A 20,286-nucleotide genomic window follows, 5' to 3' on the forward strand; every position below is an offset into this window, starting at 1 on the left:
TTTTACTATTTTCTACATGAAATAACATATATGGAATCATGTATTTAACCAAAAAAAGTGTTAAACAAATCTAAATGTATTTTACATTTGAGAATCTTCAAAGTAGCCACCTTTTGCCTTGATGACAGCTTTGCACAAACTTGGCATTCTCTCAACCAGTTTCATGAGGTTGTCACCTGAAATGCATTTCAATTAGCAGGTGTACCTTGTTAAAAGTTTATTTGTGGAATTTCTTTCCTTCTTAATGCATTTGAGCCAGTCAGTTGTGTTGTGACATGGTAGGGGTGGTATACAGAATATGGCCCTATTTGGTAGAAGACCAAGTCCATATTATGGCAAGAACAGCTCAAATAAGCAAAGAGAAATGACAGTCCATCATCACTTTAAGACATGAAGGTCAGTCAATGCAGAGAATTTCAAGAACTTTGAAAGTTTCTTCAAGAGCAGTCGCAAAAACCATCAAGCTCTGAAATGAAACTTTTTCTCATGAGAAAGGCCACAGGAAAGAAAGACCCAGAGTTACCTCTGCTGCAGAGAATACATTTATTAGAGTTACCAGCCTCAGAAATTGCAGCCTAAATAAATGCTTCACAGAGTTCAAGTAACAGACACATCTCAACATCAACTATTCAGAGGACACTGTGTGAATCAGGCCTTCATGGTCAAATCGCTGCAAAGAAACCACTACTAAAGGACACCAATAAGAAGAAGAGACATGTTTGGGTCAAGAAACATGAGCAGGGCCAGAGACTCTGGGTTTGCGCCCAGGCTCTGTCGTAACCGGCCGCGACCGGGAGGTCCGTGGGGCAACGCACAATTGGCCTAGCGTCGTCCAGGTTAGGGAGGGTTTGGCCGGTAGGGAAATCCTTGTCTCATCACGCACCAGCGACTCCTGTGGCGGGCCTGGCGCAGTGCGCGCTAACCAAGGTTGCCAGGTGCACATAGGTGCACATATCATAGCCAATCATTCAGAGTTAGAGACAGCAGGTGCGGTAGAGAGAGTCGGAAAACAGCAGGTCCGGTACAAGGTAGCACGTCTGGTGAACAGGTCAGGGTTCCATCGCCGCAGGCATAACAGTTGAAACTGGAGCAGCAGCAGGTGGGGTGGACTGGGGACAGCAGGTGGGGACAGCAAGGAGTCATCAGGCCAGGTAGTCCTGAGGCATGGTCCTAGGGCTCAGGTCCTCCGAGTGAAGAGAGAAGAGAGAGAGAGAGAGAGAGAGAGAGAGAGAGAGAGAGAGAGATACTTAAATTCACACAGGACACCAGATAAGACAGGATAAATATTCCAGATATAACAGACTGATCCTAGCCCCCGACACAAGCTATTGCAGCATAAATACTGGAGGCTGAGACAGGAGGGATCATGAGACACTGTGGCCCCATCTGATGATATAACCCCAACCCACTTTGACAAAGCACAGCCCCCACACCACTAGAGGGATATCTTCAAACCACCAACTTACTTAGACAAAGCCGAGTATAGCCCACGAAGATCTCCCCCAGAGCACGAACCGAGGGGGGCGCCAATCCGGACAGGAAGATCATGTCAGTGACTCAACCCACTCAAGTGACGCACCCCTCCTAGGGACGGCATGGAAGGGCACCAGTAAGCCAGTGACTCAGTAAGTATCCCTCTAGGCTGGGTAAAGTCCTATTTATCAGGAAGGGACCAAGTAGTAGAGGTTCACTGTCTCAGGCAAAACCAATGAGATGTGGCGTTCCGCAGGGGAGCATGCTTGGGCCTCTGCTGTTTTTATTACATATTAACAATATGAAAGATGCTTGTTCTTGCTGTCTTTTTCTTTGTGTGGATGACTCTACACTTTTGTTGTCTCACAAAAGTAAAACTACTTTGGAGAGCATACTTAGCATAGAGCTTACTAATGTTAGCAAATGGCTTGGAGATAATAAGCTATCTCTGCACTTAGGGAAAACTGAGGCAATAATTTTTGGATCCCTTTGATGGAAGCTTGGGAGGTGTGAGCATGGCAAATAAAATGCTAGGGAAGGTTAATGCCGGGACTAGGTTTTTGTCTGGAAAGTCCACGCTGCTTGATAAGGACTCCATGAAAGTGCTAGCTACTGCCCTCATTCAATGCCATTTTGATTACTCTAGTACTTCCTGGTTTGGGGGCTTATCTAAAATTATGAAGGGGAAGCTCCAGATTGCACAGAATAAGCTGATCAGGGTAGTATTGAAGGTGAGTCGACTTACTCACATAAGCAGGAGCTGATTTCAGGAACTAAACTGGCTGCCTGTTGAGGCTAGGGTGTCCCAGATTAGATTAGGTTTGGTTTACAGGAGTATTTATGATCCTGCCCCCAGATATTTAAGTGATTACTTTCCTCGTGTTAGGGATGCACACTATCACAGCACCATATCAGGTGTTGCTGATGTGTGCTTATACAGGTTCAGGAGTAATGCTGAGAAAGGTACTTTCTTGTATACTGGAGCCTCAGAATGAAATGAGTTGCCTCTGCCCATAAAAGAGTCAGAGGACAAACCATCCACAGAGACAAACTGATATATTTCCGACAGACAAGACCAATTTGGGTTTCCAATCTCTCCAAAAGAATGTGGTGATCGATGGTATCAAAAGCAGCACTAAGGTCTAGGAGCACGAGGACAGATGCAAAGCCTTGGTCTGACACCATTAAAAGTTAATTTACCAACTTCACGAGTGCAGTCTCAGTGCTATGATGAGTCTAAAACCAGACTGAAGAATGTCATATACATTGTTTGTCTTCAGGAAGGCAGTGAGTTTCTGAGTAACAGCTTTTTCTTTTTCTATTTTCTGTGTCAAGGTTGGGCTTTTTCAAGAGAGTCTTTATTACTGCCACTTTTAGTGAGTTTGGTACACATCCGGTGGATAGGGAGGCGTTCACTATGTTCAACATATGAGGGCCAAGCACAGGAAGCAGCTCTTTCAGTAGTTTAGTTGGAATAGGGTCCAGTATGCAGCTTGAAGGTTTAGAGGCCATGACTATTTTCATCAATGTGTCAAGATATAGTATTAAAAAACTTCAATGTCTTCCTTGATCATAGGTCCTGGCAGTGTTGTCCAGACTCAGGACAACTGAGCTTTGGAGAAATACGCAGATTTAAAGAGAAGTCCGTAATTTGCTTTCTAATGATCATGATCTTTTCGTCAAAAGAAGTTGTTGAATTTATCACTGCTGAAGTGAAAGCCATCCTCTCTTGGGGAATGCTGCTTTTTAGTTAGATTTGTGACAGTATAAAAAATACATTTTGTATTGTTCTTATTCTCCTCAATTAAGTGTGGAAAAATAGGATGATTGAGCAGCAGTGACTATTGCATGGTACTGTCTTTCCCAAGCTAATAGGAAGACTTCCAGTTTGGTGTAGCGCCATTTCCGTCCCAATTTTCTGGCAGCTTGATTCAGGGCTCAGGTATTTTCTGTATACCAGGGAGCTAGTTTCTTATGACAAGTGTTTTTTGTTTTTAGGGATGCGACTGCATCTAGGGTATTTCGCAAGGTTAAATTTAGTTCCTCAGTTAGGTGGTTAACCGATTTTTGTACTCTGACGTCCTTGGGTAGGTGGTGGGAGTCTGGAAGGGCATCTAGGAATCTTTGGGTTGTCTGAGAATTTATAGCATGGCTTTTGATGATCCTTGGTTGGGGTCTGAGCAGATTATTTGTTGCGATTGCAAACGTAATAAAATGGTGGTCCGATAGTCCAGGATTTTGAGGAAAAACATTTAGATCCACATTATTTATTCCACGGGACAAAACTAGGTCCAGAGTATGACTGTGGCAGTGAGTAAGTTTGGAGACATGTTGGACAAAACCCATTGAGTCAATGATGGCTCCGAAAGCTTTTTGGAGTGGGTCAGTATCTATAAAAAGTGATTGAGTAGGCTGCATAGATTTCATGACTAGAAGCTCAAAAGAGAAAAATGCAGTCTTTAAAAATAAAAAAAAAATTGAAATTTGTTATCGAAATGTTAGCAACACCTCCGCTTTTGCGGGATGCGCGGAGGATATTGTCACTAGTGTAACCAGGAGGAGAGGCCTCATTTAACACAGTAAATTCATCAGGCTTATGCCATGTTTCAGTCAGGCCAATCACGTCAAGATTATGATCCGTGATTCTTTAATTGACTATAACTGCCTTGGAAGTTAGGGATCTAACATTAAGTAGCCCTATTTTGAGATGTGAGGTATCACAATCTCTTTCAATAATGACATGTATAGAGGAGGTCTTTATTCTGGTGAGATTGCTAGAGCGAACAGTTTTGCCCAACCTAGATCGAGGCACAGACATGGTCTCAATGGAGATAGCTAAGCTGACTACACTGACTGTGCTAGTGGCAGACTTCACTAAGATGGAACAGCCTGCTGCCTGGCCTGCACCCTATCTCATTGTGGAGCTAGAGGAGTTAGAGCCCTGTCAATGTTCATAGATAAGATGAGAGCACCCCTCCAGCTAGAATGGAGTCCGTCACTCCTCAGTAGGCCAGGCTTGGTCCTGTTTGTGGCTGAGTCCCAGATAGATGGACAATTATCTACAAATTCTATCTTTTGGGAGGGGCAGGAAACAGTTTTCAACCAGCGATTGAATTGTGAGACTCTGCTGTAGAGCTCATCACTCCCTCTAACTGGGAGGGGGCCAGAGACAATTACTCAATGCTGACACATCTTTCTAGCTGATTTACACGCTGAAGCTATGTTGCACTTGGTGACCTCTGAGTGTTTCATCCTAACATCGTTGGTGCCGACGTGGATAACAATATCCCTATACTCTCTACACTCGCCAGTTTTAGCCTTAGCCAGCACCATCTTCAGATTAGCCTTAACATCGGTAAACAGTGTATGATCGCTGTATGATTCTTTTTAAGTCTAATACTGTGGGTAATGGAGTCACCAATGACTACGGTTTTCAATTTGTCAGAGCTAATTGTGGGAGGCATCGGTGTCTCAGACCCGTAACGGGTGGAGGAGAGACCAGAGAAGGTTCCGTCTCTGACTCCGACTCATTGCTTAATGGGGAAAACCGGTTTAAAGCTTCTGTTGGCTGAATGAGCGAGACCGGTTGAGCATTCCTACAGCATTTCCTTCCAGAAGCCATGAGAAAATTGTCCGGCTGCGGGGACTGTGCGAGGGTATTTATACTACTATCTGTACTTATTGGTGGCACAGACTCTGTTTCATTCTTTCCTACACTTAAATTACCCTTGCCTAACAATTGCATCTGAAGCTGGGCTTGCAGCACAGCTATCCTCACCATAAGGTGATCGTTCTCCTGTATATTATGAGTACAGCGACTGCAATTAGAAGGCATAATGTTAATGTTCCTACTTAGCTTCGGCTGGTGGAGGTTGTGTAGAACCATGTCCAGATAAAGCGTCCGAGGTGAAAAAGTTTAATGAAAAAAGTTGAGCGAGGGAATTTTTGATTTGATTTTTTTAATGGTAATTAAAAAGTAAAAACTGTAAAATTGGCAGGCATCAAAGTAACGTTAGCAACAAACCGCACAGCAGCACGTAAATAAGTCCACAAGTTGATCTCTGCATGTGTGGTTCCCACCGTGAAGCATGGAGGAGGTGGTGTAATGGTGTGGGGGTGCTTTGCTGGTGACACTCAGTGATTTATTTAGAATTCACGGAACACTTAACCAGCATGGCTACCACAGCATTCTGCAGCGATACCCCATCCCATCTGGTTTGTGCTTAGTGGTACTATCATTTGTTTTTCAACAGGACAATGACCCAACACACCTCCAGGATGTGAAGGGGACTATTTGACCAAGAAGGAGAGTAATGGAGTGCTGCATCAGATGACCTGACCTCCACAATCATCCGACCTCAACCCAATTGAGATGGTTTGGGATGTGTTGGACTGCAGAGTGAAGAAAAAGCAGCCAACAATTGCTCAGCATATGTGGGAACTCCTTCAAGACTGTTGGAAAAGCATTCCAGGTGAAGTTGGTTGAGAGAATGCCAAGAGTGTGCAAGACTGCCATCAAGGCAAAGGGTGGCTACTTTGAAGAATCTCAAATCTTAAACACTTTTTTGCTTACCACATGATTCCATATGTTATTTCATAGTTTGATGTCTTCACTATTATTCTACAATGTAGAAAATAGTAAAAAAATAAAGAAAGACTCTTGAAAATTGTAGGTGTGTTGACTGGTATTGTAAATATATTTATTATTGTTATTACAGTATTTTTTTTCTTCTTCACATATTTAACCCCTTATTTTTGTTGGCACAAAACTACTTCTATACTTCCATTCATTTGTAGCGGTTAACTTTAGATGAATCCTGTGACACGTGGGGGTCACGGAGTAAAACTGAGAACACCATCCATGTTTGTGAGTCTCCCCTTTCTACATAGTGGTCATATTAGTTCGTAGTTTTATATAAACAAATACATCACATAATATCTTATATAAATACTTTTGATAATTTTTGTACAATAACTAGCATAAAATGTATCGATAATTGTGGACATTTCCATAATTTCTCCCCAAATTATTAATTTACAAAGTATACAGGATGGGACTCTTATTCTGAAGGATTCCAAAAAATCCGTGACCCGGAAGTACTCAGTTATTCTTAACTGCTTTGTAGCTATGTGGTTTGCGAAAATGATCTATTTGTCTAGCTAGCTAGCATATTAGATTTGTGACTTGTGTTTGTATAACGATACATTTTAATGTAGATTTAATTAACTACCATATACGACTTAGTTAGTGCTCGTTATATTCAAATAATCCGTGTCCACAGGGCTGCTTTCCCGAAGAGTAGCATGCTGGCTAGGTAGCTATTTTATGTTGTTTATAGTGCGAGAACGAGGGAGCAACTGAGACATGGAATGAAACGGTCGCAGAGTTAGCTACAGTAGCTAGCCAATTTACTTGGTTTCTAAGGTGAGTTCGATGGCTAACGTAATCTAATTACTAGAAGTGCTATCATAATCGAACTTCATATTTAACACAAACCTATTGTTATGTGTTGACCTGTTTAGTCGTTAACGATTAGCTAGCTAACATTCATTCACAGTCAAGTTCCCCAATAGCGGACTAAACGCCACGGTGGGGTGGAGTTTAGTCCGACAGGTCCTCAGGTGCTGAGTTAGCCAGTTTGTATGCGTATGCCCCATTTTCATGGCTAGCAATGTTACATTCACGGTTACTCACACCATATACGTTATCAGTCATTCTAGCTTCAATATCTTCCATGTGGGACTGTCAGGGAAAGTTAAGTACCTGTCTGCTGTGATTACTTTTTGTTGTCCACACAATCTGGAATCGCTAACTGTCCATGATCAGTCAGTTAATTTGCTAGGCCTATATTAAAACAGTCTTTACACTCTCCTTGCTAAACTGACATATAATGGTACCAAACGGTGTATCTATCATGGTTTTTCTCTTCCAGTTTGGTAGCAGCAGACATCTGCCAGGCTTTAAGAAATTAGCAGATTGGATTTTTGAGGCCAGGGATTAGAATTTGAGACAAGTTCGACTGGAATCAGATTCACGTATCGTCGCCATGGCTTGGGCTCTGAAGTTGCCGCTCACTGATGAGGTGATTGAGTCAGGTCTGGTCCAGGACTTTGATGCCAGTCTCTCTGGCATTGGACAGGAGCTTGGAGCTGGGGCATACAGTATGAGGTATGAATCATCATTGGAAGTCTATTGAAAATGCACTGATATGTTAGAATTGAAATAAATATGTTCTGTAACTAACCGAAGACCAGAGCCTTTCGTTTCCAATGGGAGCAAATTAATCATGGTGGACAGAACAAGCAAGGAGGTAGGCAGGGCCATGCACCATCTAGTGCGAGCCTATTGGCTCGTCGTAGCATTTATTTGCATATTTCAGTTAGGGAACGCCTACTGTGTGAAGTGCACATGTGCAATAACTACATTTGCCCTTGCACTCCTAAACAACACAGTTTTTTATTTTTTATTTTGGCAAAGGGTAAAGTCTACAAAACACCGTCCACTCTGTTTGTTACATATTCTAGTTTTGCAAAAACTGTATGGAGATCAAATTTTTCATCGGTGAGAAAATTAGCATAATGTCTGCCAAAAGTATGCACTGATCATGCAGCCTAACCTTCCATCAGTTCTCTCTTGAGGGTTGTTCTTATTCCAGGAAAGAGGAGGCCTTATTCTCAGTCAGACTTGGGATTTTGCAGAGTCAGGAACAGTTGGTGTAAGGACTGCTCTTTTGTTAGTTTTGTAAGTGTTCTGTTACATGATACTGAAGTGCCTGGAAAGTGCCTTATTGTCAGTGAAATTCTTATGTTGAGAGGGGATGAGATACCCAGGCTGGATACCAAGGTAGTTGATTTGTTTTTCACAAGTTTTTACCATCATAACTAATTAACTGTAAAGAAAGGAACTGTTCTAAATCACTTTTCCTTTTTCCAGTTTCTCCTAATGATATATTTATCTATGTCCACATTTATTGTATGGATAACAGAATTTACAAAGGAGGCTATTTTAAGAAACGAGTCTCCTCCCTCAGTCTCATACTAGGGAGATTCAAGGCCTGTTGAGTTGTTTCAGACATGTTGATACTATGCCAATATCATGTGCTTGTAAAAGATGTTGGCTTGCTAGTTCATTGACCATGTTGTCTTGCGTCTCTTTCTTCAGCGATGTGCTGGCCCTACCCATCTTTAAACAGGAGGAGTCCAACCTGCCGCCTGACAGTGAGAACAAGATTCTTCCTTTCCAGTATGTTCTGTGTGCAGCAACCTCACCTGCCATCAAACTGCACGATGAAACACTTACCTACCTCAACCAAGGTTAGCATCTGTCTGTGTTCCATTTTCATGATTGTGCTTTTCTTGTGAATTTGTTGCTAATTTAAAGAAATAGCAAGACAATGATGTGGTATGTTTATGAACTTTTGTATTTTGATTTTAGGACAGTCTTATGAAATTCGAATGCTTGACAACCGGAAATTGGGGGAACTCCCAGAAATCACTGGCAAAATGGTGAAGGTAAGATGAACAAGAACACAATGAGTCATGACCATAGGCATGGGAGTGAGCTTTTGTTTGTCTGGGCCTATTCCAATGCCATAATTTCCTATGTTTTCTACCAGTAGTGCAGGTACTTCCTGGTTCCTCAGTGATGTTTCTGTGTGTCCTCAGAGCATCATCCGAGTGGTCTTCCATGACCGGCGTCTTCAGTACACAGAGCACCAGCAGCTGGAGGGCTGGCGCTGGAACAGGCCTGGAGACCGCATCCTCGACCTGGGTGAGTTCTCTGCCTCTGTCTGGGAAGGGTATTGGACTACTCTGGGTGAAGAAGGACTGAAGGGGCTGTTTTTAAGACTGTGGAACTGGAATTGCTTTAAATAACACAGAGCTGTATCTTCACTGAATGAAATGATGATTGACAACAGGCTGCATAACATGTAGTTAGTTTGCTCACACAATCCTTCTGATAACTTGTCTTGTGTTGCTCCATTGCAGATATCCCCATGTCAGTTGGCATGGTCGATCCCAGGGCTAACCCTACTCAGCTTAACACGGTGGAGTTCCTGTGGGACCCATCAAAAAGAACCTCTGTTTTTATCCAGGTAGCATGATAAACACACCCACACAGTTGTTTTCATAAGGTTGGTCATAGCTTATCGTCTAACATCAGTCCAAGGCTGTCTGAATGGAATGGAAACAAATGGGTTTCAAAAAAATAGAGCTCTCTCTCTCCTTTATTGAATAAAACAACATCCACCAGTTTTCAAATAGTCATGACAATTCCTTGTTTTAGGTTCACTGCATCAGCACAGAGTTCACCATGCGGAAGCATGGGGGAGAAAAGGGCGTGCCTTTTCGCATTCAGATTGACACTTTCAAAGAGAATGATGGCGAAGAGTATACAGAGCATCAGCATTCTGCCAGCTGTCAGGTCAAAGTCTTCAAGGTGAGAAGAAAGTCAGAGCAAAAACAATGAAAATGGGTTAACTTTTGTCATTCAAAGGTACATTAGATGTTAGCTTCATTTGATCCCTGTCATGGTGCTATCCATAATAAACATAACTTTACCTCACCTGTGGCAGCCTAAAGGTGCAGACAGGAAGCAGAAGACGGACAGAGAGAAGATGGAGAAGAGGGCGCCTCAGGAGAAGGAGAAATACCAGCCATCCTATGAAACCACCATCCTAACAGAGGTTGGAGTCAGTGTGTTGAGTGAATGGGAAAAGGGATGGAGGGATTTGGAGAAGGGGTGTGGCAGTAGTCAGTATGTCTAAGAGATGAAGAAACACGAACAAAATGATGCATTTAATTTTTGTATCAATAATTTCATCATAATGTATAGAAATTATGCACAACACAGGATTTATTTCTGAAATCAAGAACTAACATCTGGAGAGCTGGATTAAATAAAGAGCCTAGGTCCCTCTCTACTAGAATAACAGAAATGTTCTCTTGCAGTGCTCTCCCTGGCCAGAGGTCACCTATGTCAATAACTCCCCATCGCCTGGCTTCAACAGCACACACAACAGTTTTCCAGTGGCAGAGGGGTAGGGATCAGGACATAAACATGCAGCCTGTTCTGAACCACACTGCCAATTTATAAAATATTATGGGGGTGCAATGCCTAATACAACTGTTTTTTTTGTTTGATTTGGGAATTTCTGTTTGTTTTCCATCTACTCCCAGAATGTCCCTCCCAACATTTTCAAGTAATTGTTCTGTTCTTCCCAGAAATGGATCCCCCGGTCACCAGCCAGAGCCAGTTGTTCAGGTGGCAGATGTAAGTACGTCCCCTTGTGTGTCCTAAACCCACCCAAGGCTCATCATCTCCTGCTCCATCCCTTCTCACTAACCCCACATCTGCATGTTTAAAGTCCAGCTTCTTTCACATAACTGAAGTTGACCCATTGTGGTCATGCTTTTGCTTTTGCTGTTGGCAGCAGGACTAGTGAAATACTGTAGAAAAGTGTCTGTAGTGGGAGATTAAACTAAACTGAAAGAACGAGGACTGAGGCTGAGAATGACTTTGCAATCATTACACGTTGTTTTAATTTCAAAGCAGCACACACTTTAACATGACATCCTCATTATGTTTTCGCATGAGAGAGCTGTCCATTAGTGTACCCATTTCCATTGATCACATTTGCATGTAGTCAAACATATTTAACAAAATAATGAATATATATGGCAATACTGTTTTGGTTTTCTGTCTGAAATTCTTTGGGAAAAGGAAAGGGAATGCATGGATAAGTCTCGTCAGATTTGGGTTAGAATACCAGACTACTTTATAAGAACCTGCAGAATGAGAAATGTCACAAGTTGGATGAGGTCTATTTGCTTTGAACAGTTCTATTATTTTTGACTAGTGCAAGTCCCAGTTACTAATACATGGATGAAACATGCCCTTTGTTTTTCGGTCCATCAAGGCAACCATTTAACTAATGCAGTAGACTGTCGTCCTCCATAAAGAATATATTGTATGATGCACATCCCAAATGATTAATACGGTTGATAGATGGAAACAGACCTTGAAATAAGCCTATACATCCATGTCTATGCACCTATCAGTTCAGTTTTATAAAGGGTATGTACACCTTTTCTCCCTTCTTTCTCCCGCATTATTATCCAATATAGATTGAAAGCTGTCTGACTGATACGATTGTAAGTTTCCAACATTTTCTAAATGTCTGACTTTGATTAAAGATGCAGACTTCATAGTTTAGACAGACTCAAACAGAATGTGGGAGTGTGCAATATTCACTGATGTATAATATATCTTTAAATTATTGATTGTACTTATTAACCCTATTGCTTGCTGTCTGATAATGCTGATAAGTACAGTACCAGTCAAAAGTTTGGACACACCTACTCATTCAAGGGATTTTCTTTATTTGTACTATTTTCTACCAAAAAAGTGTTAAACAAATCAGAACATATTTGAGATTCTTCGAAGTAGCCACCCTTTGCCTTGATGACAGCTTTGCACACTCTTGGCATTCTCTCAACCAGCTTTACCTGGAATGCTTTTCCAACAGTCTTTAAGGGGTTCCCACATATGCTGAGCAATTGTTGGCTGCTTTTCCTTCAATCTGCGGTCCAACTCATCCCAAACCATCTCAATTGGGTTGAGGTTGGGTGATTGTAGAGGCCAGGTCATCTGATGCAGCACTCCATCCCTCTCCTTCTTGGTCAAATAGCCCTTACGCAGCCTGGGGGTGTGTTGGTTCATTGTATTGTTGAAAACAAATGATAGTACCACTAAGCGCAAACCAGATGGAATGGCGTGTCGCTGCAGAATGCTGTAGTAGCCATGCTGGTTAAGTGTGCCTTGAATTCTAAATAAATCAGACCGTGCACTTGAAGTTATTTTAAAGTTCTTCAAATGTTCCGCGTTGGCTGATCTTCATGTCTTAAAGTGATGGATTGTCATTTCTCTTTGCTTATTTGTGCTGTTCTTGCCATAATATGGACTTGGTATTTTACCAAATAGGGCTATCTTCTGTATACCACCCCTACCATGTCACAGCACACCTGATTGGCTCAAATGCATTAGAAGGAAAGAAATTCCACAAAACGAACTTTTCACAAGGCACACCTGTTAATTGAAATGCATTCCATACCTCATGAAGCTGGTTGAGAGAATGCCAAGAGTGTGCAAAGCTGTCATCAAGGCAAAGTGTGGCTACTTTGAAGATTCTCAAATATAAAATATATTTAGATTTTTTTAACACTATTTTTGGTTACTACATGATTCCATATGTGTTATTTCATAGTTTTGATGTCTTCACTATTATTCTACAATGTAGAAAATAGTAAAATTAAAGAAAAACTCTTGAATGAGTAGGTGTGTCCAAACTTTTGACCGGTACTGTATGTATCCAGTTGTTTTGAGTAGTTTGTAATAATTTTTAGGCAGCAACATCTACCTTAACTCTCCCTAAGGCCCACTTGAATTTTTGACATCACAAATAAGTGGTGTTTGTGTCAAAGAAGACTGGCACTCAGGCTAAAAACAATCTGTTTGTGCTGTCATGCAAACTCCTTGTCACTCATTGTCATGCCAAACATTGGCAATTGAGTTGGCAAGAGCTAAAATAGTTCTGGGACCAGGCTCCTTTAATACTCTGAGTACTTGTACCAGTATTTATAACAACACCTCTCCATGATGTACGTACTAGTCATGTAAACTAGTTTTGAAATAAATGCAGCGCTGAGGGTTGACAGTGATGCTCTGTATTTTGACAATAGCCTCGCTGTTTGCACTGTCAAAATATCACCCCTTATGTTTTATCCCCATTTTAGACAGAAATACATAAGCAAGGTTTTTTGGGGCTGGTGGGGGGTTTGCTACATGATGATAAAATACAATTTAAAAATTGAGAGACATTCTGCCTTACAGTTGTCGTCCCATCTGCTTACAAGAGACAGTGAAAGTGTCCATCAGGTATATATTAATTTATGTTATGATTTTTCTAGTTTGAATGTTGAAGCGTTTTGCCTTTTTAAAGCAAAGGTGGGATATGTATTGCACACACTTCTTCTCTGACCAGGCTCCGAGCAGATCTGTTTACGTGTAGAACAATTGAACAAGATGACAAACATTTTTTTTTATTAATTCTTTGTGTGTTTCTGTGTAGAAGTGGATAACTGCTACAATGATATTTTATCTACTCTGTCATTGTAATGGGGCTTTATTCCTCCTTTTAGCATGTTGTGGGATGGGTTAGCTCGGAGAAACTACTCATACCTGGCTGTATATACAGTGGGGCAAAAAAGTATTTAGTCAGCCACCAATTGTGCAAGTTCTCCCACTTAAAAAGATGAGGCCTGTAATTTTCATCATAGGTACACTTCAACTATGACAGACAAAATGAGAAAAAAAATACAGAAAATCACATTGTAGGATTTTTAATGAATTTATTTGCAAAATATGGTGGAAAATAAGTATTTGGTCAATAACAAAAGTTTATCTCAATACTTTGTTATATACCCTTTGTTGGCAATGACAAAGGTCAAATGTTTTCTGTAAGTCTTCACAAGGTTTTCACACACTGTTGCTGGTATTTTGGCCCATTCCTCCATGCAGATCTCCTCTAGAGCAGTGATGTTTTGGGGCTGTTGCTGGGCAACACGGACTTTCAACTCCCTCCAAAGATTTTCTATGGGGTTGAGATCTGGAGACTGGCTAGGCCACTCCATGACCTTGAAATGCTTCTTACGAAGCCATTCCTTCGTTACCCGGGCGGTGTGTTTGGGATCATTGTCATGCTGAAAGACCCAGCCATGTTTCATCTTCAATGCCCTTGCTGATGGTAGGCTTTGTTACTTTGGTCCCAGCTCTCTGCAGGTCATTCACTAGGTCCCCCCGTGTGGTTCTGGGATTTTTGCTCACCATTCTTGTGATCATTTTGACCTCACGGGGTGAGATCTTGCGTGGAGCCCCAGCTCGAGGGAGATTATCAGTTGTCTTGTATGTCTTCCATTTCCTAATAATTTCTCCCACAGTTGATTTCTTCAAACCAAGCTGCTTACCTATTGTAGATTCAGTCTTCCCAGCCTGGTGAAGGTCTACAATTTTGTTTCTGGTGTCCTTTGACAGCTCTTTGGTCTTGGCCATTGTGGAGTTTGGAGTGTGACTGTTTGAGGTTGTGGACAGGTGTCTTTTATACTGATAACAAGTTCAAACGGGTGCCATTAATACAGGTAACGAGTGGAGGACAGAGGAGCCTCTTAAAGAAGAAGTTACAGGTCTTTGAGAGCCAGAAATCTTGCTTGTTTGTAGGTGACCAAATACTTACTTTCCACCATAATTTGCAAGTAAATTCATTAAAAATCCTACAATGTGATTTTCTGTATTTTTTTTTCTCATTTTGTCTGTCATATGTGATGTGTACCTATGATGAAAATTACAGGCCTCATCTTTTTAAGTGGGAGAACTTGCACAATTGGTGGTTGACTAAATACTTTTTTTGCCCCACTGTATCTGACCTTAGAGTGGATTTGATTGTACACTTTTCAAACCAATCCAATGTTTAAAAACATCATTTGATGGCTTTTGCCCTGCCTGCCTCAAATTTCTGTGTCTCTGTCTGCGTCTTTTTTGGAACAAATAGAACCTGTTACCTGCGGCAACACCACAGGATGCTCAGCAGTGGCTACATAGAAACCGCTTTTCACCGTTCTGTCGGCTCTTCACTAATTTCTCAGGTAAGGGTAATTTCTCAATATATAATTTCTTGCAGTGAATTTATATTCTCAATTTTGACTTCCACAACATGATAACAGTCTGAAATAATATCTATATTCTTTGAGTATTAGGCTGATTGTTCTATGTTCCAGGGGCAGATCTGTTGAAGCTGACCAGGGAAGATGTCATTCAGATCTGTGGGCCAGCAGATGGTATTAGGCTCTTCAACGCACTGAAAGGCCGGTAGGTGTACTTCCTTACCACTCTACTTCCATATTGCACCATTCATACTGCAATATGGAAATACCTATTGAATTTAATAAATGATTGAGTGTGAGAAGTTTCTCGTGTCAGCTTATTTCTGTGTGTGCGCGCAGAGTGGTACGTCCCAGGCTGACGGTGTATGTGTGCCAGGAGTCCCAGCAGGCTCGGGAACAGCAGCAGAAACATGAGAACGGAGACACAGCTAGCAGCACTTTCTTCGGTGTGTGTGTGTGTTCTATATATAAAGCATTCATAACACATGCTTGCTTGCTTACTTACTTGCTGATGGCGGCGCAATGCGCCAAATGATAGCATAATGATAGCAGTGATGTTACGGCATAATACACTGTTAGCTACATAGGGTGTTATGAAAATGATTGACAATATATATCCTTGTACACTTCTGTCTTCTTTTGCAGTGTACCATGCCATCTACCTGGAGGACTTGACAGCAGTTGAGCTGACAGAGAAGATTGCTCAGCTATTCAACATCTCACCCAGACAGATCAGTCAGATCTTTAAACAGGGACCCACTGGTATACATGTCCTGGTCAGTGACGAGGTATGGCTCGTCTCAGAAGTGGTGCACTACTGAATAGGGTCTGATTTTTAGACAGTCTTTTGTTTCTGGATCAGTCTTCCTTAAGTCTGAGTCCTAATGTGTACACTGTTCCTGGCCTCTAAGATGGAATTTCTCATTTCTCACAGATGATTCAAAACTTCCAGGATGAAGTATGTTTTGTTTTGGACACAATGAAAGGTATGAGAGTCATTCAATCCATTTTCTTTTACCACAAATAGTGGGGAGTGGAGAAATGTTTTCTGTATCACCCTTCGTGACTTTGGCTCCGTTTCTTTATCAACAGCCGAGACGAATGACGGTTACCACATCATCCTGAAATGAAGACTGTCTGGGGGATTGCCTAACCCCTGCTCTGTCCTTTAGACTCAACCCTGCAAGCCCCTCTACAGGCTCTGCCCCTGATATTCCTGGACTGTGCTGAAGATTACCTGTTCGATTCTCTGAGGCCCTTGCTATGGGGAATGTTGACTTAAGCAGCTTGTCCATCCTTGATACCTTATTGTCTTATTTTAAAGGAATGACTGACTCTATTTGAGCTGCCATATTGAAGCAACACGCTTCAGTTTCAACCCTTGCTAGAAACCCTTTTAAAAACGGTTGCATTTTCCTGCTTCACTGCTCATGTTTGAAAAAGAGAATGGAATGAAGATACCCTGCCACTGTTAGTGCATCGTGATGAGCAGCTGGTGTGCCGAAGTTCTATGCTTCAGAATCAAGGAGTTTGCTGTCACATGAAACGGGATCCACAACCAGAGATACAGAGTTCTTATACATTGGTCTCCATCTCCTACTGCTAGGCTGCCTGGCTTGACATCAAGGATCCAGTTTGTGAGGACCGTGGCCATGGTTACGTAGCTACGGCACAGGAAAGAGAACCTTAACAGGAAGTGGTGTCTTAATAGGTAATGAAAGGGACACCAGCAGCCTATGTCCTTTTCTTGTTTGGGCATAAGTCTGTCCTCTGACCCGAAAACTGATAAGTGGTTGATGACTGTGTCAAATCCTTAGAAGGCAAACGGAAGATGATCCTCCCCTCCTCAGTAGCCTCCTTTTGGCGAGGAAGCACAAGCGTATTCTACCACGGAAGAGTTTTGATATTTGCCACACCCCCTATGAAAATCGCGTTCTGCATTGTCATGGGAGAAAATCATGCACACATTTAAGTGATATGCTACTTATCCTTTTATCTATAAAATGTCTTGCACAACATTTACAGTGCCTTGCGAAAGTATTCGGCCCCCTTGAACTTTGCGACCTTTTGCCACATTTCAGGCTTCAAACATAAAGATATAAAACTGTATTTTTTTGTGAAGAATCAACAACAAGTGGGACACAATCATGAAGTGGAACGACATTTATTGGATATTTCAAACTTTTTTAACAAATCAAAAACTGAAAAATTGGGCGTGCAAAATTATTCAGCCCCTTTACTTTCAGTGCAGCAAACTCTCTCCAGAAGTTCAGTGAGGATCTCTGAATGATCCAATGTTGACCTAAATGACTAATGATGATAAATACAATCCACCTGTGTGTAATCAAGTCTCCGTATAAATGCACCTGCACTGTGATAGTTTCAGAGGTCCGTTAAAAGCGCAGAGAGCATCATGAAGAACAAGGAACACACCAGACAGGTCCGAGATACTGTTGTGAAGAAGTTTAAAGCCGGATTTGGATACAAAAAGATTTCCCAAGCTTTAAACATCCCAAGGAGCACTGTGCAAGCGATAATATTGAAATTGAAGGAGTATCAGACCACTGCAAATCTACCAAGACTTGGCCGTCCCTCTAAACTTTCAGTTCATACAAGGAGAAGACTGATCAGAGATGCAGCCAAGAGGCCCATGATCACTCTGGATGAACTGCAGAGATCTACAGCTGAGGTGGGAGACTCTATCCATAGGACAACAATCAGTCGTATATTGCTCAAATCTGGCCTTTATGGAAGAGTGGCAAGAAGAAAGCCATTTCTTAAAGATATCCATACAAAGTGTTGTTTAAAGTTTGCCACAAGCCACCTGGGAGACACACCAAACATGTGGAAGAAGGTGTTCTGGTCAGATGAAACCAAAATTTAACTTTTTGGCAACAATGCAAAACGTTATATTTGGCGTAAAAGCAACACAGCTCATCACCCTGAACACACCATCACCACTGTCAAACATGGTGGTGGCAGCATCATGGTTTGGGCCTGCTTTTCTTCAGCAGGGACAGGGAAGATGGTTAAAATTGATGGGAAGATGGCAGGAGCCAAATACAGGACCATTCTGGAAGAAAACCTGAGACTGGGACAGAGATTTGTCTTCCAACAAGACAATGATCCAAAACATAAAGCAAAATCTACAATGGAATGGTTTAAAAATAAACATATCCAGGTGTTAGAATGGCCAAGTCAAAGTCCAGACCTGAATCCAATCGAGAATCTGTGGAAAGAACTGAAAACTGCTGTTCACAAATGCTCTCCATCCAACCTTACTGAGCTCGAGCTGTTTTGCAAGGAGGAATGGGAAAAAATGTCAGTCTCTCGATGTGAAAAACTGATAGAGACATACCCCAAGCGACTTACAGCTGTAATCGCAGCAAAAGGTGGCGCTACAAAGTTTTAACTTAAGGGGGCTGAATAATTTTGCACGTCCAATTTTTCAGTTTTTGATTTGTTAAAAAAGTTTGAAATATCCAATAAATGTCGTTCCACTTCATGATTGTGTCCCACTTGTTGTTGATTCTTCACAAAAAAATACAGTTTTATATCTTTATGTTTGAAGCCTGAAATGTGGCAAAAGGTTGCAAAGTTCAAGGGGGCTGAATACTTTCGCAAGGCACTGTATTTTGGGATCCACGCCTGTAAATGTAATTTGCCTGATGACATGCGAGTGGAGAAGGAGCTTCTTATTTCAAACAAGTATTTTCATCCACGTTCAATCTCCTCACCACCTCTCCTCAATTTTTTCAAAAGGAGGCAAGAGAGGATGCAGGAGTTGAGCAAATCTAATTGAGAAACGGCCCATGAGAACCCCTCTCTGTCCTCTTCCAGTGAATGCTGTGGTCCTGTGAAAGCCTACAGTCCTGTTTTCCTGTGTCCTCCTCTATTACTTGTGAGAGAACATCTGTGCAGCTTTTGAACACTGTCAAGACCGAGTCAGGATACTGGTCTGTTGATCATGATATGGCCCTTGCATCCCTGAGCCGACTAGGTAAAAAATGCTAATTGACTCAAATGTAAATGTAAACATTAATCTGATTGACACACTGTCTTTCTTTGTTAGTGACACCACACAGTGGCAACACCAGCAATTTACCAGTCTCTGTCTTGCCTGCTATCCCTACTTACCATCATACTGTATTTATCACTTTACAGTTTCATTACAAAGGTTTTGGACAATACTCAAACCTTTATTTTAAGTAGATAATTGTTTAAAATATATGAATCATGTCTTACTTTTAGCTGTTTTATAACCTTTCTAACATGTGTTCCTTCCTTGTTTAGAGAACAACTCTTTGTTTTTGGATATTGCCACTAATACATAGCAGTGGGTTGTATAGGGCTTGATAAACCTGCATGTGTAAAGCTAGAGTTGGTTCCCATTCAATCAAGTTCAACTGAACGCTTCCAGAATATCGATTGCGTGATATTTAGATGTTGTCCAGTTTTGCCCCTCGCTCAAGTCATCAGAATGATTAAACTAAACTAGTTACCCATTCGTGGCCTGTTTGTATTTTTTTTAAATGCCTAGCTTCGTGTGGACACCATTGAGAAAACAATGTTTTTTAAATATATTTTATAATTGTATTATTCCTATATTCCTCAAGCTTTTGAGTTCTGTATAAGCAGGTATTTTAAGCCTGAAAATAATTCCAGAGTTAACTTTGAATGTCCTAATATTGGCCAAACATATCATGTAGATTTTTTTAAATATTTTTTTTATACATTGAATGTGTTTGGTCTGTCCTTGGACACCTTGTTCGGCACAATAGCTGGATAAGTTAACCCCTTGCCAGAAATACTCCTATTCATACGTTGTTTTATGTGCATTTGGTAACCATGATGGTTGCTATGGTCTTTTTGGTACGAGGGAACACCTAGAGAGGAATGTGTGAAATATAACGCGTATGTTTCTAACTCCAAAACGATGATTTAAAATATAACCAAGTCATTCGTGTAATCTAAAATTGTTTTATTGTTTATCATTATTACTAGAATAATTATTTAAAACCTTGTTATCCAACGCATGATCGCCAAGAATGGACAAAGGGATCATTAGGACTACACTTCCCAGGATACGTGGTG

At 41.3% G+C, this 20,286-nt stretch overlaps 1 protein-coding gene across 4 annotated transcripts; it reads left to right on the forward strand.

The window, feature by feature from the left end:
- Positions 1-6,561: 6,561 nt before the first annotated feature.
- Positions 6,562-19,697, forward strand: LOC139416711 (transcription factor CP2-like). 4 transcript variants are annotated; one of them, XR_011635117.1, is made up of 19 exons: positions 6,581-6,898; positions 7,407-7,642; positions 8,636-8,787; positions 8,909-8,985; positions 9,139-9,244; positions 9,463-9,569; positions 9,761-9,913; positions 10,050-10,160; positions 10,426-10,514; positions 10,699-10,747; positions 11,602-11,628; positions 13,367-13,411; positions 15,081-15,174; positions 15,307-15,397; positions 15,532-15,638; positions 15,838-15,980; positions 16,127-16,178; positions 16,285-17,202; positions 18,818-19,697. XR_011635117.1 is itself a non-coding variant. In XM_071165702.1 (18 exons), exons 2-18 carry the CDS (start codon positions 7,521-7,523, stop codon positions 16,320-16,322), a joined length of 1,563 nt encoding a protein of 520 aa, XP_071021803.1. In that variant the 5' UTR covers positions 6,562-6,898; positions 7,407-7,520; the 3' UTR covers positions 16,323-19,697. The 4 variants fall into 4 exon arrangements, 2 of the variants coding, with proteins under 2 accessions (XP_071021803.1, XP_071021804.1); XM_071165702.1 differs by having other exon boundaries at positions 6,562-6,898; positions 16,285-19,697; XR_011635118.1 differs by lacking the exon at positions 11,602-11,628.
- Positions 19,698-20,286: the final 589 nt, after the last annotated feature.

The sequence above is a fragment of the Oncorhynchus clarkii genome, chromosome 9, assembly GCF_045791955.1.
Source record: "Oncorhynchus clarkii lewisi isolate Uvic-CL-2024 chromosome 9, UVic_Ocla_1.0, whole genome shotgun sequence".
In the NCBI taxonomy this organism is placed as follows: domain Eukaryota; kingdom Metazoa; phylum Chordata; class Actinopteri; order Salmoniformes; family Salmonidae; genus Oncorhynchus; species Oncorhynchus clarkii.

Bases quoted from the DNA above. Each gene is read 5' to 3' on its own strand.
- LOC139416711 (XM_071165702.1), top strand. From the start codon at position 7,521: ATGGCTTGGGCTCTGAAGTTGCCGCTCACTGATGAGGTGATTGAGTCA. The intron at 9,245-9,462 runs GTGAGTTCTCTG...GCTCCATTGCAG, and splicing joins AGACCGCATCCTCGACCTGG to ATATCCCCATGTCAGTTGGC. The intron at 16,179-16,284 runs GTATGAGAGTCA...CTTTATCAACAG, and splicing joins TGTTTTGGACACAATGAAAG to CCGAGACGAATGACGGTTAC.